This window comes from Magnolia sinica, chromosome 12 (genome assembly GCF_029962835.1).
Source record: "Magnolia sinica isolate HGM2019 chromosome 12, MsV1, whole genome shotgun sequence".
In the NCBI taxonomy this organism is placed as follows: domain Eukaryota; kingdom Viridiplantae; phylum Streptophyta; class Magnoliopsida; order Magnoliales; family Magnoliaceae; genus Magnolia; species Magnolia sinica.
Window position 1 is genome coordinate 60,105,342 of NC_080584.1, and position 18,465 is coordinate 60,123,806.

Here is an 18,465-nt window from a genome sequence, read left to right on the forward strand (position 1 = left end):
CCCTGCATCCCTTCTTCCCCTCCTCTCTGTTTTCCCTCTTTCAGGCCACAGGAGGAAGTGCGGCCCTTACCGTAGGGCCGACCTTGATCTATGTATTCTATAGCCACCTCGTCCATCCATTTTACCAGATCATCTTAGCGCATGTTCCAAAAAATGAAGAGATCCAATTCTCTGATGGACCATATCATAGGAAACAGTGGCAATTGACCATTAATGGGCCATTTGAGTTTTGGATCAACCTAATATTTGTTTTTTCCCTTGGTAAGGTTAAACAGGTTGAATGGCAAATAAACGTATCAACAGATTGGACGGCAAATAAATATTACCGAAGTATTATGGTGAGCCCTATAAAATAAGTTTTCAATGGTAGGACCTTCCATCACCCCTGTTTCTAAAGTACGAAGCACCACCGTAGATTTGCATATGCTTAAGTTACCCCGGATAATGCCGTAGAATGAGCTAAAACAATGGATTGGATACATAAATATACAACATATTCAGCAAGGTGGGCCACACATGATAAGGGTAACACTATCTAAGCTAGGGTAATACTCACTGAGCTGTTACGTGGATAACACCTAATCAGCTCCATCGAAGCAAGGGATTAATATTATACTAGCCTTTAACATATACCAAGGTGTCTTTGCTATATGCCAAATTACTCATATCCACCAAGTAATAAAACACAGGACGGGTCGTTTCAATACATGTAAAGTCCTAGGTTGTAAAGGGATTACAGGTAAACTGATTATAAGGGTTGTTTGGATGCATGTATTTGCCTGTAAAAGCTTAACTAGTTGTAAACATATTACAACTTTTAACTATAATCTAAATCCAATAAAAAGTTATATTTCATATTACTGGTAAAGTTTGTATAGCTAAAAGGGCATTATACATGTTAGAACACAATGGTTAATATACACTCATGATATATGGGGCCCATCGTAATGTATATGGTACATCCAATCTATCCATAATACACTTCCCTTGATGCTCTCTTATAGCCTTTAAAAAAACAACTCTTCCATTATCTAATAGACCACAAGAGGGAAAGATGGGACGTCCTGTAACAATCCTGAATTTTAATGCATTTAAAACTAAAATAAATAGTTAAATATAGAATGTTTTGACCCTTAGATCTTTTTTTTTTTTTTTTGGTTGTTTTGTTGATCTCTTCCCAATCTATGCAATGGATAATGTGGATCATCCACACGATCTAGGTGCATAGAGAAATTGAACAAATAGATTATTTATAATTTTAGATCCGGACAATAGTAATTTAGGAAAATATTTAATTGCTTGCATTCAACCATGTTAAGATAGATCTGAATGGATCATTCGATCCTAAGCACCAAAAGATATCGTTGCCGTGAATTTCAGATCAATCTGACCAATGGATGGCTCATTTTTATTAGATTTAACCATAAGAATCATTTATGCCTTAGATTCTAAAATGGTGATCGGATAGATTACATCAGATCCCCACTACGTATGTTCATTCTCGAATATATCTAAATTGTTATCTAGAGAGTATGGGTGGATCTGACTGTTTGATGGGCCATAAGGATGAGAGGTTAGGATCGCACTACAACTCTCGATTGCGGGTGAGGTCGAAGGATCTAAGCGATCTATTGACACATTTTCAATCTAAGATTTTGTGATGTCAATTGATGGATTAGATCTGTCGCATATGATCAATGAATCATTGGATGTATCAGATCCGATCCACGCTATCAATGTGAATTCTGGAATATATCTAAAACCTCATATAGAATTCTAGATGGATTTGATCATCTGATGGGCCACAATAATTATAAGAATAATTGTTGTTGAAATCTGGATCTTAAATGGTTTAGATTTAAAAATTCATTAGTTGTCCTCTTAATATGAATGGTTCAGATTTGACTATATGACCAATGAATATTAAAAATTAGAAAAATAAAGAAGAACACTAAAAGTTATAAATCGGATCATCATAAACTTAGTTTTTATAGCATCTGTCGATCGATTTTTTGGCAGGGTGCCCGAAAGAGTTGTCCAGTTCTTGTAAAGCTTGATTTTTGTGAAATGAAATCATCTTATTTTTATTTATTTATTTTTAAAAGAATCCTCCACAACACCTGTTTTCCACACACACACACACACTCACACACACACACAAACGGCCCTGCATGATGGGCAGCCCACATTGAAGGTGGGGCCCACATGATAGATGGTCCATATCAAAAGTGGGCATCACAGGATGGGCTGAAAAAAGGTGGGCCCCACATGATGAACAATAACATTGATGCTGACTCCACATAATAGATGACAACATCAAAGGTGAGCCCTGCATAATGGATGGTGCACATTAAATGTCGGCCTTAATAATGAATGGCCCACATCCAAGGTGGTCCCTACGTAATGGATGATGCACATCAAAGGTGGGGCCCAACAATGAACAGTCCACATCAAAGGTTGGCCCCACACGATGGACAATGAATTCGAGGTGTGCCAAACAAACTCAAGAGGGATAAACACTTATGTGATGTTGGAAACAAAACAAGCTTTTCTACTTTTTAGCTGACGAGTATGTGTTAGACAACTCACATACCTTGTATAACTAGTATAAGCTATTTAAGGCTTTAGTAGTTTATCTAAAGTAACTTACAATCAAAACCACCCCTTGGTGTAAAATAAAAAGACGGAGTAGTATATATAAAAAATTTCTTGTAGTATAGTACTTGGGTTATTGCTTTGTAGAAGTGTGGCCCACTTTGATCCAAACTGTTGACATATTGGGATGCAGCGTACGTAAAGGATCAAGAAACAAATATCTAGCTAGCATACAAGTGTTCAAGAAAGAAAATGACAAAAGTTTGCATTCAATGAATAAAAGATCAAATACTCTATCATCACTAGGATCTTCCAATGTGAGGGATTATGGGGGCAAGAAGTATTTACCTAACCAATATGACATAAGCCGGCTTGCCCACATGCAGGATTTGCAAAATTCCATCATATTGACAGTCAAATTCCATATTTAATTTCATTTTTACTATAAATAGTAAGTTTTAGTTTGATTATAACTCTTCATCCGTTGGGCTTTAGGAGTTATGTCCAACATGAAAAGTGCTTGGAATAATTAGGAGAATAATGCGGTTAAGCCACATAGGAAACTTACTATAAAAAGTAAATTTACTATTTAAATTAAGTTGTGATTTCTAGGAGTTTTAGTTGTAGTTTGATTTTGAAATTTCTTCTATTGCTTAGAATTTTTATTTATAGGGTTGTGAACTTGTTTATTTTAATCATTAATTAATTTTGAGTTTTATAAAATTTATTTTTTATTTTGTTTAACCTACAAATGTCATTGAATAGGATGTTAGGATTTCTAAAGCACTAATTTTGGGATCATGAATTAGAGACAATGGATCTCACAATGTAGCTAGTTTAACTTGGAATGTAAGACCATATGCACAATATCAAGTGCCTGTGTATTAAGCATTGTACTCTATCAGAGTACCAAACTAGTGCAACGAACTAGCCTCCTAATAGCCAATACCTATTTTAAGCCATGGGCAAAACACCCAAGCTCTGTGGGTTCCACAATACTGTATATGTAACATCCACTACATCCATTAGGTTTTCTCTTCAATAGGAGGCCCTAGGATAAAAATTATCCATAGCTTAGGTGGGCCACACCACATGGAACTATGGGGATGGCATGCTAAATATAGATACGAGGATACCATGAGGTGGGCCACACCACAGGGAACTATGGGGATGGCATGCTAAATATAGCTACAAGGATACCATGACGTGTATCTTTCATCAAACCTATTAATTACTCATGCCTAATTCACTGGGATGAAGTGAGGAGAAAAATGAACCTTGTTCAAAACTCGGATAGGCCATGCCACTCGAACATAAAAGATTTAGGAGCAATTTTACATTGTTCCCGTAGGTGAGACTTACATGGATATTCCACGTGCTCGTAAAACATATGTAGTGGACTACTGACATAGGGATGGGTGTGATGAGGTTGATCATCGTCTTCCTCAAGGATAACTACTCCGAATTCATGGAGCTTCTTTGAAATCCTTATAGAGATTCCTCAAATTCACGAGGAAAAAAAAAAGAAATAATAGAAATAAATTCTAATAAATGCAAAATTTCATTGATAGATAATAAAAAAAACAAATTTACAACCATTTAAATAGTGATGCCAAACCTTGGAAGAAGTTTCAGAATCAAACTCCAACTTAAACTCACTAAAATTCGTAACTTACTATAAATAGTAAATTTACTATTTATTGTAAGTGTCCTATTTGGCTTAACCACTTTATTCTCTTAATCTTTCTAAGTACTTTTCATGTTGGACACAACTCCTAAAGCTCAAATAATGAAGATTTATAATCAAACTAAAACTTTCTACAAATAGTAAAAACAAAAATAAAATGAATTTCGACCGTCGATCTGATGGAATCTCGTAAATTCTACGTGGGAAACCTAGCAACACAGGTTGGTTGGCTAAAGTAGCTTCGCTTACCTCAAAATCACATATGGTACGTCGAGTAACTCATTCCGATTTGTGAGATATGCTTGTTGTAAGGTTCTGATGGTTCAGATCACCTCTGCCTCTAATCGGGCCTTCTCTAGTCGACATGGAAGTCTCTGCGACCCGCTCTACATCAACTATCCCATCTACAACCCATGTTAGAGGAAGCACAGATAAATAAATTTTCCATGGTGCCCACCATGATGTTTGTGTGTGACATCCATCCATTAGTGATGCAGGAGAGGACATGAGGTCGAGCACTGTCTTCCTCAAGAGGATAATTATTCCAAATCCGTGGAACTTCTCTAGACTCCTCATAGAGACTTCTCGAATTCACGAGGAAAAAAAGCAAGAAAATAGAAATAAATTCTAATAAATTCAAAATTGATTAATGAATGAATTAAAAATGAGTTCACACCACTTCACATAGGGGTACCAAGCCCTATGAAATAAATCGGAAGCAAAATCAAATTAAAACTCCTAGAAATTTGCAACTTACTATAAATAGTAAATTTACTTTTTATAGTAAGTTTCGTATGTGGCTGTTGAGGGTCTTCAGCCAAAAATAGTAAGTGTCCTATTTTGCTTTACCAAGCTGTTCTTTTAATTTTTCTAAGCTCTTTTCACGTTGGGCACAACTCCTAAAGCCCAACGGATGAAGAGTTATAATCAAACTAAAACTTACTATTTATAGTAAAAACGGAATTAAAATATGGAAACGACCATCGATCTGACGGTATTTCACAAATCCGACTTAAGCAACCCGGCATAGCGTGGTTGGTTGGCTAAAGTAGCTCGTTCTACCCCAAAATCATATATATTTTACGTCTGATAACCCATTCGGGATTACGAGATACACATGATTTAAGGTTCAACGGTCCGAATCACTTCTATCATTGACCGGGCCTTTTCTGATCCATCTTGGCCATGTAATTGTCCACGACCCTCTTTACATGACCTATGTTATAAAAATCCTCCTTGTGGGATCCCAGGATTGGAACTTATTGAATGGGCGCTAGGAGCCGAGAATGGGGTACTACGGAGGCTATCAGTGCTGGAATCGGTGATTGGGAACCTGGTAAGCCTGGTCTCTGGGTCTAGGGCATGACAAAAATTTCTATTTACCCTATGGAGGTTTCAGTGTGGGCGTTCAATCCCACTGTTTCCTGTAGTGTGATGCACTTGCGTTTTAAATCTACTTTATTTTTAAGCTGATGTCTGAATAGGAGCTAGTGGAAAGAATGGATGGAGTGGATATAACAAATATTTGCTAGACCTAGAAAGCTTTTTATTGTACAGCTCATTGCAACTTGTTTAAAAAATTGATGTTCCAAGTAGCAGTGCGTTAAATTATGGCAATGGGATGCTGGGGAGGATTTCCATGTGGGTCCTATATTACATCATGATTTTTCATCCAATCCGTTCATTATATGGAAAGCTTCATATTCGAAATACCCTCCAAATTTCAGCCTAATTAATCCTTAACTCAGGTGTGCCACTCAAAAGGAAACAGCTACTGGAGGTTAATTCCTACCATGAAAACATTGGAATGGAACATTTATACATCCTAGAGATTGGGTGTGATCCATCGGGATGAAGGGACACCACAAACTGAGTTGTTACCCGAGTAACAGGTAATCTGCTCCCAAAGTTAGATGGCATATGAGCATCACGGTGGGCCCCACGGTAGCTTGCAATTGTGGTCGCTGTTTGCTGCAGTGGGGTCCACTAAAGCTGGGATCTGCCACCCCCCAACGTCCAGGTCCGGTGGACCCTATGGACGGGATGACTGTCCAACACATCATGGCAATAGGCCCCTCATAGGTTTAACGGCGGGTGCTTAATCACCTCTGTTTCCAGCAGTGGGGCCCACAGAATTTCTAGATCAAGCCGTTATTTGTGTGGGCCCTTGTCCCACGCTTGAGTGAACTTAATAACAGGTTTGATGGTCATTACGCACTGTAGTGGCCCCATATATAGGGTGGTCCAGCGGCGATGCTCAATCACCGTTTCCCGTGGTGCGGTTTGCGTCGAACGGACAAGAGCTTTGAGTGGCCACCCTTATGTATGGGTTTTATCCACACCGTTCATCCATTTTTTTCCTATCATTTTAGGATATAATCCCATAAATGAGGCTGATCTAAGATAGACAAAGACTACACAATGGGGATTAAATTCTTACCGTTGAAAATTTCTTGGGGGCCACTGAATTTTTGTATGGAGCTTATATTTTGGGTTTTGTATTCATCCATGTCTATGTAACTTTATGAACAGGTTGGGTGGCAAATAAACATCACGGTGGGCCTTAGAAAACGTGATGGGTGGGCCCCACACATCTTGAATGCATGGTAATTCAATTACCATAAACGCATGTAACATTACTGATTGGTTCAACTTCTTCCATCTCCACTGCTGTTTTATATGGTGATATATCTCTCTATTTCCTGGTTGTGACGATGGTGCGATGCTGTGAATAGATCTTTCTTCTTGAAATGATGGTGACTATGATAAATCAGAGATCCATTTACCCGTCTATCACCCAGATATTGTATATATTTGGCAATATTTAGGTCTGTCAATGGGCTGCATTAGCCCATAGCATTTTCAGGCCAGGCCTGGCTTGTACTGTAGTATTAGGTTGGAGGGTTGGGCTCAGACTTAAAGCTCCGGCCATTTCTCAACTGGGCTAGGCTTGGATAGTATACAGAAGCCCATCAGCCTGGTCAAAATTTTAGTTTGGTATGTAATGGTTGGAGTGGATTTTAAATAATCATCATGGTGGGCCTGAAGATAATCAAAGATCAATGTCTCCCCTCTTAAACACCTTAGTGGGCTGTGTAAAAATATTAAGGGTGGGTATCGTTCACCCAACTGTTTCCTTCATATGGCCCACTTGAACCACAAACTAGGCTTTATTTGGGCCCTACATATAAAGTGGGGTAATGCACCAGGTGATTGGGCTGGACCACTTAAACATCATGGTGGGACACACTTCAGCTTGCCTCACCTTAAGACCTCTGTCTCTACACACCAACCCTTGGGGTTGGGCTCAAGAACATCAAAGACATTACGAGCCAGGCTCGAGCTGGACTATCTTGGCTCTTCATGGGCCTGCACTAGGCCTGGACAAAGATTGGCCTGGCCTTAATCTGACCATTGACACCCCTAGGAATATCTGACCTGAAGCTTGACCCAACCCTAAACTGGCCTGTTGACACCCCTAGACTCGTTTACAACCCCCACCCCTTTCACTATTTATTAAGAACTAAATGCTATGGGAGTTTGTGGGACTATGCAATCAAATACCATAGGCCAACAAGATTCAAACAAACATCATGAAATCTAAATTAAGCCAAGCCAAATATCTCACACCTTCTAGACAGAGTGTTTTGTGATCTGTTTCAAGCAAATATCTTGAATGCATGTGATCACTTGCGTATCCACATTATACAGACAATGAGTATAAATAGTTCAAACAAAATAAACCATGAACATATAAAACTCAAAAAAGATAATAAAAAACAAAGAACCAAGCAAGGTGCTAAATCCTTCCAGTTGATGAGCTGAAACACATGCTGTAAAGATGGACAACCGCCAAGCTGCCTGCAAACCTACATTCCACGGAGGAAAGGAAAAGCAAATGTAAGCTAACATCATGCAACAATTGCATTGGTTTTACGTAAATTGGCTTAGCCCAACTTTACCATGAATGTCAGAATCATTGGTAAATTTTTTATCAGGTGGGCCACACAATGTATGAGCCTAGACTGATAGAACAACATTGTGAAAAACTTGTGTTTGTATCCCATGGAGAAATAATGCTTATATACAATTATACAGATAATCAAAGATAACTCGCATTGAATTTAAACATATCCTAAGATATCATCCAAGATATTATAATCCTAACATATCCTGGTTTCCTTCAGACTCTTGCCTGTTGAATGTGAACTGACAATCATATTTTTTAAAAACTCTGTATTTGCAGGCCATTGGCTATAATGTTGTGATAGTCCATGGCAACAATTTTGGGAATGCACTTGATTTGTTTGATGGCTATACACAGAGCGGCTTATTGCAAACCATTAATGAGTCCGATGAATAGTCATTTTGAGTATCTTACATTAATTTGATAGTGTCGTTGGAGGTAGTTTTCAATCTTTGTTTTGGTAAATTTGGTCCAATTACTAGTGCAGTTATTATGCGGGATGCAAATGGAAATTCTAGAGGATTTGGTTTTCCTGAAACCCTTTTAAATCTGTCACTAACGACTCTGTACATAACTCATTAGTTTGAAATACTTTCAAATTCGAGTAGAGCTTGGATTTAAGCTTGTAGTAAGGAATTTCTTGTTTTTCACCCAAAATATACTACACAAAAAATAATTTATTACATAGATTGCTCCAAAGGAGGGAAAAAGAAGAAAGAATAAAATATCTATAATAGAATATTAAAGATAAAAGTGGAGGGCATTCTCCTTTTATTCTTTTCAATTTGAGTTATTGGGCTTTTTTTTTTTTTTCCAATTAGTTAATTAAAAGGCATGAATTAGCCAATTTTATCATTTAAGTTATTTCGTGTAGCAGCATCCAATTTGTGTGATGGGCAAAAGTTTTCAAATTCAATCAGTGACATGGAAAAGTAAGAAAATACATTGTTTACCTCATTTTGTAAAGAGAAGAAGAAAGACAAGTATTAACAACATGCCAGACCCTTCACACTTAGTAACTGAACTGAAAAGATCGTCACGCCAGCTAGAACAGCTCTAAATACCTAAGAGGAAAAGCAGATGTAGCATTATAGAGTAAACATTGAATGAAATTCAATAAAATTCAAATAGAACATGATCCACTGAATGACTATATTATCCTCTCTAGAAAGGAAACTATCAAATGAGAAGTTAGACCTGGCCACCGGGGTATAATTTGCGAAATGGCTAGGTTCTGCAAATGGGGAGTACTATGGTTCAGGATCCCAAACTGCTGATCTGAGGGGCCCACCATGGATGGGAAACGCCTGAAAATCCCCAATTGGAAAATCCTAATGCCTCAATAGCTGACCACTTTCCCATAAAATGTGGATGGATGATATAATTTATTCTCTTAACCATATATTTGAATTAAAGAGGTATAATCTTTCAATATTGGAGACTTCTTGGACAACCTCCATTTTTGTTGGGCCCATCAAATCAACAATTTAGATTATTGAATGATGGGTCTATATGTATGGAGCTCTTGACCATTTACTCTTCACCATCATTGATTTTGTATGATGTTTTAGGTGTGACATAGAGGCCTTGCTATCTGGATGGTTTCAATTGAGGAACATAAATTCCATTCATACAGTGGCTATGTGTATAAGATGTATAAAGCTGAACATAATTTCAGGGTGCTAATGTTCAAGGCTTTAGAATTCATCCAATCTATTAGTAAAAGAAGAGGTACAAAGCTGAATGTAATGAAAGAAGTGATAATGTTCAAGGCTATAGAATTCATCCAATCTATTAGTAAAAGAAGAGGTACAAAGCTGAATGTAATTTACGAGAAACAAAATAGAGCCCTGCATGCAAGGTGAAGCAAATAAATTTGCTTGATTTTCACCCCTACAGAGAATTGAGTGACACCATCACGCACTTTTTGAATATACTGAAAATGAGGTGAGTTGGCCATCTCATATAAAAAGAAAATCATCACAGTCGTCATCTAAGTCTTATCCCAATTAATTGGGGTTAGCTACATGAATTCTTTAATTTCTTACATTCTACTCTATCAAGGGCTATAGCTCGAGTTAGACCATGGTCATTTATTACCTCCACCTACGTCTTTTTGGGCTTTCCATGTGCCTTCTAAGAGCCTTCAACTTATACTCCAGCTGGTGTAGTTTTTGGTTTTAGTTTCAAATGAGCAAACCATCTAAGGCTACATTTTCTCATCATGTTACCTATTGGTGCGACTCCTAAATTCCTTTGAATGCATTAAAACAGATATGCATTCATTTCTTTGTTGTGTCTAGTGTATCCTAGTGAATTCTAGCCTATATTTAGATGCACAAGTGAATTGAATTGCAAACATTTAGTTTAGAATAGGGAAAACTACAATAATTAATGATTTTTCCAAGTGACTGCAATTAGGATGTAGTCATCAAATTTCTTATGTTTCTCTCAAGTCGATATTGAAAGGAGCCTAATTGCAATTCGGGTCTTGTCCCTTGATACAAAATAAGGGAAGGGAATTTTCAAAAAAGTTTTTGTATAAGTTACTTCACATAATCACATTAATCTAAGTAGTTATGAGAAAATTTTACCAAGAACTATTTAATTAATTTGAAATTTTATTAAGGTGCCTTTTACAGCAACCTCATTAATTAGTATTATTATCATCGCACTACCTTTTGTTAGGCAAGTTAGACCATGGGCCTAAAATTCACCTACGTCCGTAATTCAAGTGGACCACGTGAATAGAAACAATGTACAAGGTAACGATCACCCACCAAAGTATTTCACTTGGTATGAGCCACCTCAATCATCAATGAACTTGATTTTTAGGCCCCAAGCTTAAATTTTGGTGTGTCATCTAATGATTGGAGTAGATTTCTTATAATATTCATGGTAGCACTGTAAAAATCAAAGGTATGCATTTCTCTCCTAACTGCATTCTTTGGTGCGGCCCTTCTTGATCAAAAATGAGCCTAATGTTTTTTTTTCTAGGACTAAATTGAGATCACGCATCTAATGGTCAAAGTGGATTTTGTAGGAAGCGGATCGCGTAGTGAGTGACTCACTACGCTTAGCGTACTGAGTAAATTCTGTACGGTCCACCATGATTTATGTATTTTATCCACTCTGTCCATCAATTTCCAAGATAATTTTAGAGCATGAGCCCAAAATGAAGTATACACAATGTTCAAATATGCATGCTTGGAACCAAAAGGGAGGAAATATGTTAATAGAAATTGCTTCTAACAGTACCCCATCTTTACATCCATGTCAGGAAAATTGCTGGCTTTTTTGGTGAACTGTAGGCACAAAAATTTAGCTCAATGCAGCTAAGTTTCTCCCACAATAGTATTTCTTCAAACCCTCTTAAAGACTATACAGTGCGTGAAGCAGCGAGGGACGTGATGAGGTCGATCACCGTCTTCCTCGGGGAATAATTACTCTGAATCCCCGGAGCACTCTAGACTCCTCACATAGCTTCCTTGAATCCACAAAGGATTGATGAAAGTAGAGATAATTTCTAATAATTTGAAATAAATTGATTGATGATAAAAGAAAATAAATAAAATGAAATTACAATCCTTTAAATAATGATTTCAAACCTAGGATGGAGTTTCAGAATCAAACTCTAACTTAAACTCCCTAAAAATGTGACTTACTATAAATAGTAAATTTACTATTTATAGACAATTATTATTCCTATAAGACTTCATGGTTTTCGGCCAAAAATAGTAAGTTCCAATTTGGCCTAAACACGTTATTCTCCTAATTTTTCTAAACCATTTTCATGTTCAACATGACTCCTAAAACTTGAAGGATCAAAAGTTATGATCGAATTAAAAATTACCATAAATAGTAAAAAAAAAAAAGGACTTTCAACCGTTGACCCAATGGAATCTCGCAAATCCAGCGTGGGCAACTTAGCATAGCAGGGTTAGTTGGCTAAAGTAGCTTTTCCTACCTCATAATCATATATGATGTCCAAAAACTCATTTTGGTTTGCAAAATATGACTGTTTTAAGGTTTTGACGGTCTTGATCACTTTTGCCTCCGATCGTGATTCTAGTGGGCCACACCAATGGAAACAGTTTAGAGGGTGAGTGTTGCCTTGTACATTGATTCCAATCGTGTGGTCCACCTGAAACATGAATGGAGATGATTTTTGGATCATGGGCCTGGTGACAGATCTATTAGTTGGGATGGATTTTACATAAACAACAAAATGGGACCCACCTGTTCTGCCCACCCCTTGGCTCACAGGGCATCAGTCATTCCCATTGAGAAATATAAGGGAAGGTATTTTGATGATAATTACCTAGATTGGTCAGGTAGCTTGTTGAAAACCTTTAGAAAAAGGTTCAAGAGTTTAATTTTATAATAAGTTGGTAGTTTATCATTAAATTCTCTTAAGGAAATTATAATATACTCCTTTCTACTTTATTAGACTAATAACTGAATTTCAATCCTATATATAGCACATGGAAATGCAGACTTGAAAAAGGCTAGAAATCAAGAGCACTCATAAAACAATACTAGCACTTCTTTGAGTAGATTAGAGGAGTAGCCTCTTTAAATTAAAGAAGGAGATAAATAAAGAAAGAAGAGAAAAGTTGATTACGCTAATGATTCACTGCGGTTGTCACTTGAGGAGCCTGTGTAAAGAGGAAAAAAAAAAAAATATGAGTTTCTATATGCAGATAAATTGATAATGAAACAACATACAAATTGACCATTGCAAGGTTCTAATATGTAAAAATACAAACAGAGCTCATGCTTCAAAGTGTTGTGACCCTTGGTACTAAGGAGCCCACAACGGATCAAGGTTGCTGAAAAAAAACAACATCATTCTGTGCATGGATCTGACGGATAGAATTTGAGGCATGGTCTATATAGATTAGTACTCATTATATCAAATGACTTCTATCACATAAATGTGGGCCCATTGTGCGTAGAACATGGCTTGAAAATCTTCTCAACAGAAGAATTCTAATTAATAGGTTGGAAGATCTGGGCCATTAATATTGGGCTTTCTTTTTCATTTGGATAACTGATGCCTTGAGCCTTTGTATAAACTTCACAAATTCCAAATCTGGAAATGTCGTGCAAAGATGACATTCATGACACAGTCCCTTCAAGGTAGGCCGTGACAGAGCAATGGTTTGCATCAGTGCTGATGCATGGGCAGATCTGTAAGGAAGTGGATTAGGTTCAGCCCTGCCTCACCCAACATGGTGCAGCCCTGACTGTGGGGCCCATCTTTATGTATGTATTGTATATGCACTTCGTTTATCCATTTTTCCAGCTCATTTTAGGATATGAACCAGAAAATGAAGCAGATCCAAATCTGAAGTGGATCACTATAGGAAAGAGTGGTGATTGATCATAAAAACTCCTTTTGGGCCTTAAAAGTTTTCGATCAAGCTGCAATTTACTTTTTCTCTTCATCCAAGTCTGTGTGATCTTATCAACAGGTTTGGGTTAACATACTAGAATGAGCCGGAAAAATGGTTGGATGGCGTGGATATACAATACATACATCAAGGTGGGCCCTACGGTCAGGGCCGCACCTAATCCCCTCCCCAAATGTAGAAACGGTAAGCGTAAGTGAATGATGCATGTCTTACGTGTCATTTTACCTCTCACAGTGGCGGATAAAGAAGGGGTTGAATGCGGGCTTTAAGGCTCTCGTCTTCCCACTCCACCTCCTCTAACCATTCTTTGGTTGATTCAATTCTCTTTAGGTTTGGAGCGCTGTGGGGTCCCATTTGAATCTTCTTGAAATTCTGACACAACCGCACCTCAAGATATTCTAAGGAAGGCCAATCGAAAAGTATCCCAACTCCTTGGTAGAAGCTTGTTAGCTGTTCTAACCCCGATAAATCTAAAGTCCTTAACCTTGGAAGCATGCCTTGATCCACCACTTCATCGTCTGCCTCCTTTGCTATTATCGCCTCCATTCCATTGCAATTGATGATAGAGAGACGTTGGAGTTTCCAGAGACATTGCGCGACACTCAATGAAAAGAGATTCTGGAGGCCACATTTAGAAATGTACAATGTTCGAAGATTGGGGAACATTCTTCCATCTGGAAGTGAGTGAAGGGGACACATTCGTTCTGATTGACTTGACCCTGATGATGACAATAATGATGCACTTGTGCTCTCTTCAACTTCTACCCCTATCAATTTCTCCATCTTCTCACACCCCTCAATGCTAAGCTGCTTTAATTGTTGAAGTCTTTGTGCCAGAGTAGGTGAGACGAGATATCTCAGTCTCTTGCAATATTCAACATCTAAGTCCTCTAAATGGTGGAGGCTACCAAGAGGAGGAACGGACCCCTTCCAAATACTCGTCAGTTCTGGTAGACCAGACAAATCGAGTTTCCTTAATTTTGAAAGCAGAGCATCTTCTTTTGACGTCCCCTGGAAGTCGAAGTGAAAGACTTCCACTAACTCATTGCAGTAATCTATATAGAGTTTCTCCAGACTCTGAGGCAGATCAGATGGCATGATATTGATTAATTTATTGCAACTGAATATGTTTAGCTTTCTCAGGTTTTGGAGGAAACCGGCTGGAAGTTGGCCCAGTAGATCGTCTTTAGATTCATTAACTCTTCTAGTGACAACTTATTCAAATGCTCAAATACATTTTGCAGAGGCTCTTCTTCTAAACTTATAACATGTTCCATTTCGCCACATTTTTCGATGTGAAGGATCTCTAAGCTATTGAAACCAAGTTCATGTGACTGCATGAGATTGTCGAGTCCCTCACAATGCATTAATTCTAGCTCGTATGTTCTGTTAAACAGCTCCTCAACCCACTTTGCATTTGGACATGGTGAATTCTTAATTTTTATACTCCTTTCTGCTTTGCCGTCCGTGTAATCTCTGCCCACACATATGCAGAATTCCTTTAGGTTTTTCCATGGACCAGGGATGTCCTGAGCCAAGCATTCGACATTTTCCACATGGATGTATAAAACGGTTAGCCGAGACAAGGATGCCATCTCAGCTAAGCTTGCTTGTCTTGCATCTCCATTTCCCATAACTTCCCACTTGCCAAAGCTATTTCCCATTCGCAGTTCCTCTAAGCGAGTCATCCTTGATATGACATTTGGTGCTATCATTTCAAGAGAATTCGTTTCCATCAAATCCAAGAGCTTTAGATTTTCTAACTCACCCATTTTTTCTTTCAGTTCACAGATGCCAGTTTTTTGTAAGCAAAGTATTTCCAGCTTCTTCAATCTACCAATTAGAGTTACATCTTTTAACCGAGGACATCTATCCAACCATAGCATCCGAAGGTTTTTTAGGCACTCTAGTGATGGGGGCAACATTGAGATATCCATGTCACATAGATCCAAAACTTTAAGGGAATTCATCCCTTGAAAGAAACCATTGGGAATCTCTTTCAAAAAATGATTACTATCCAAAAGCAAGGTCAGGAGCCGAGGACACTCAATTTGATTAGGAAGTCTACAAATTTCATTGTCTGCTAAAGAAATCCTCTTACATTTCTGCACATTTTTAATCTCTGGCCACTCTTTCAAACCTACTTTGGCTTTTACCAAAAACCCATGCTCAGCTCTTGATGCTATTGATACGGCGACGTCTCGAACAACATCATGCATTTTTACAGAGTTTGATCTATCTCCTTCTAGCAACAAGCATGAAGCCTTAAGTTTGTCGAACAACATATGAACTCTACATGATACTTCCTCCAATGTATTAACATCCTTGAAGAGACCTTCCCCAATTCCATATTTCATCATCTCATTTTCAGAAACAGAATAACCTTCTGGAAATAAACAGCAAAACAAGAAGCATACCTGGGCCTCCTTACTTTCTAAGTAATTGTAACTCATCTCCAAAGAAGAGAACACCTTCTGATCCATACCCTCGATGTTTGTAGGATTAGACCTTTGTAATTGTAGTAGTGCATCATCCCACACTTTTTTATCCTTATCTTGTAATGCCATTCCAAGTGTGATAATCGCTAGAGGCAAGCCCCCACATTCCTTGACAACTTCTTTTGCCACAACATTCAATTCAAAGGAGTCGATAGCATCACCTGCCTTTTCCTTGAATAGATTCCATGCATCTGCTTTCGATAACACATTGACAGGGACCTTTTCTTGGCTGTCCATGTCATTGCATATTTCCACGCTTCGTGTAGTAAATGCAATCTTACAACCTTTATCATTCCATTCTAAAGGGATTCCTACGTCGTCTAGCTCCAACCTTTCCCATAGATTATCAAAGATCAAAAGGATTTTCTTGCTCTTCAGCTCATGCGTCAATCTCTCTGACAGCTTCATTGCTCTTACATCTTGACTCTCCACATCGAGTTTCAGGCCCAATTTTTCTGCAATCTCACCTTGAATGGTCTTCAATTCAAGTTTCTGGGTTAGCGTCACCATGATAACCTCATGAAAAAGTTCTTCACTTTTCACCTTCTTGGCCACTTGTTTCATCAAGGTCGTCTTGCCTACACCCCCCATGCCATACACCCCAATCATGTTGATGCTGCCATCCTTTAGTGCATCCATGACTCGATTCATAGAAAATTCTGTGGATTCAAGAGGCATAAAGCCCCTAGCAGGCAAGGATTCGATGGTTGGAGGCGGTGGAGGGTATGATGCATTAATGGATTTCACCTCTGTTTGGAGCCTACAAACATCATCCATCTTCTTTTTTGCTTCTTTACCGAGACAGTAACGTGAGCGCAAGTTGAAACAGCTGATGCTCTCTTTAACTTGATCATTGAATCTGTTTGCATCTTCTTTGACATTTTCTACCTTTTTCAACCATTTCTGAACATCGTTTGTGATCACTTGCCCATTCCGACGATCTGCATCCACCTTTCTCTGTACATCATTTCTTGTCCTTAACAAGTTTTCGACTTCATTGTTAAGATCATCGACATTACTTCTATAGCAAAGGAGATAACTGGCCTGACGCTTTATAGTAACCACTAAAGCTTTTCCGGCTTCTGTAACCGGTGTAACCACGATCCCCAAGATTGCCACGATTGCAGCCATTGTATCTTTTGGATGGATGAAAGGGATAATATGTGAGGCAGAAATAATTGCTCAACACCAGAAAAGAAAAACCTGAAATAAACATGGAAGATTAGAAGATAATTTAAAACAAATAAAGATAAATTAGGAGTTGTAAGCAAAGAAGAAAAGTAGGTTTGGTGTTACCTTATCTTTTCTTAGCAATTGCTTGTCCCAGTGAAAATAGAAGACGTGAGCTGTGTAGCACCAATTCAAAGGAAGCTCCTTACTTCTCATCCCAATTTAAGAGCAGACTCCAACTGTTGTACCACCCAATCAAAATGAGCTCGTTTACATAGCTTTGATGGATATAGTACTTAAACCACACCTCTCCCATTCCATACGATTTTCTCCAAAACCCTAAGATAGAAACCTTCAACAACGTGGATTTCCGTACCTGTAGAAGAGTTTGCGCTGATCGGAAGCTGCATTTAGTGGGTCATTTGAATCGAAGTGCGTTGTTCGTAGGGAATTGATTTAGGAAATTTGTACGTAATTGATTTCGGAAGATAATATGAAAAAAAAAAATCGGAAGAAATCCGGAGATTTGGGAGAGAGATCAGGGTTTTAGGGGCCGAAACCTCTCTGCTTACAAACAGGGCTTCTGAGCCTTTTTTTTTATCGTGCGGTCGTACGCGGATTTCATGCGAAAGACTTTCCTTCCTGCGCTAGGATGCTAAGTGGGCCCCACTGTGATGTTTGTGAGAAATCCGTCACGTCCATATTTTTTGAAAGCTCATTTTAGGACATACAACCAAAAATGTGGTGGATCCAAAACTCAGGTGGACCGCACGAGAGGAAACAGTAAGGATTTAGTGACCATCGTTGTAACATTTTTATGGCCACAGAAGTTTCATATCAGTATAAGTTTTTATGTTTTCACTTCATCCCAGTGTAAATGACCTCATAAACGGTTTGGATGGCATATAAACATTAAGGTATATCCCAGGAAAGTTTCAACGGTAGAAAACTCTTTTCCCAGTTTGCCCTCTTGTATGGCCCACTTGAGTTTTAGATCCACCTTATTTTCGGTCGAATCTCCTAAAATGATCTTTTCAAGTGAATGGACGGAGTGGATTTCTCACAAACATTATAGTGGCCCAAATCTAGCATCTGAGGCAGGAACATCCCGCGAAAGCCGGAAATCCGTGT

At 38.3% G+C, this 18,465-nt stretch overlaps 2 protein-coding genes across 2 annotated transcripts; both read right to left on the minus strand.

Moving 5' to 3' along the window:
* Positions 1-13,894: 13,894 nt before the first annotated feature.
* LOC131220108 (disease resistance protein RPS5-like) lies at positions 13,895-14,764 on the minus strand. Its single transcript, XM_058215079.1, has one exon. The coding sequence runs from the start codon at positions 14,762-14,764 to the stop codon at positions 13,895-13,897; it is 870 nt and encodes a 289-aa protein (XP_058071062.1).
* A 41-nt stretch (positions 14,765-14,805) lies between these two features.
* Positions 14,806-17,837, minus strand: LOC131220109 (disease resistance protein At4g27190-like). The gene is made up of 3 exons (XM_058215080.1): positions 17,711-17,837; positions 17,461-17,573; positions 14,806-17,367 (listed from the first exon to the last, which is right to left on the minus strand). The coding sequence occupies exon 3, from the start codon at positions 17,293-17,295 to the stop codon at positions 14,806-14,808; it is 2,490 nt and encodes an 829-aa protein (XP_058071063.1). The 5' UTR covers positions 17,296-17,367; positions 17,461-17,573; positions 17,711-17,837.
* Positions 17,838-18,465: the final 628 nt, after the last annotated feature.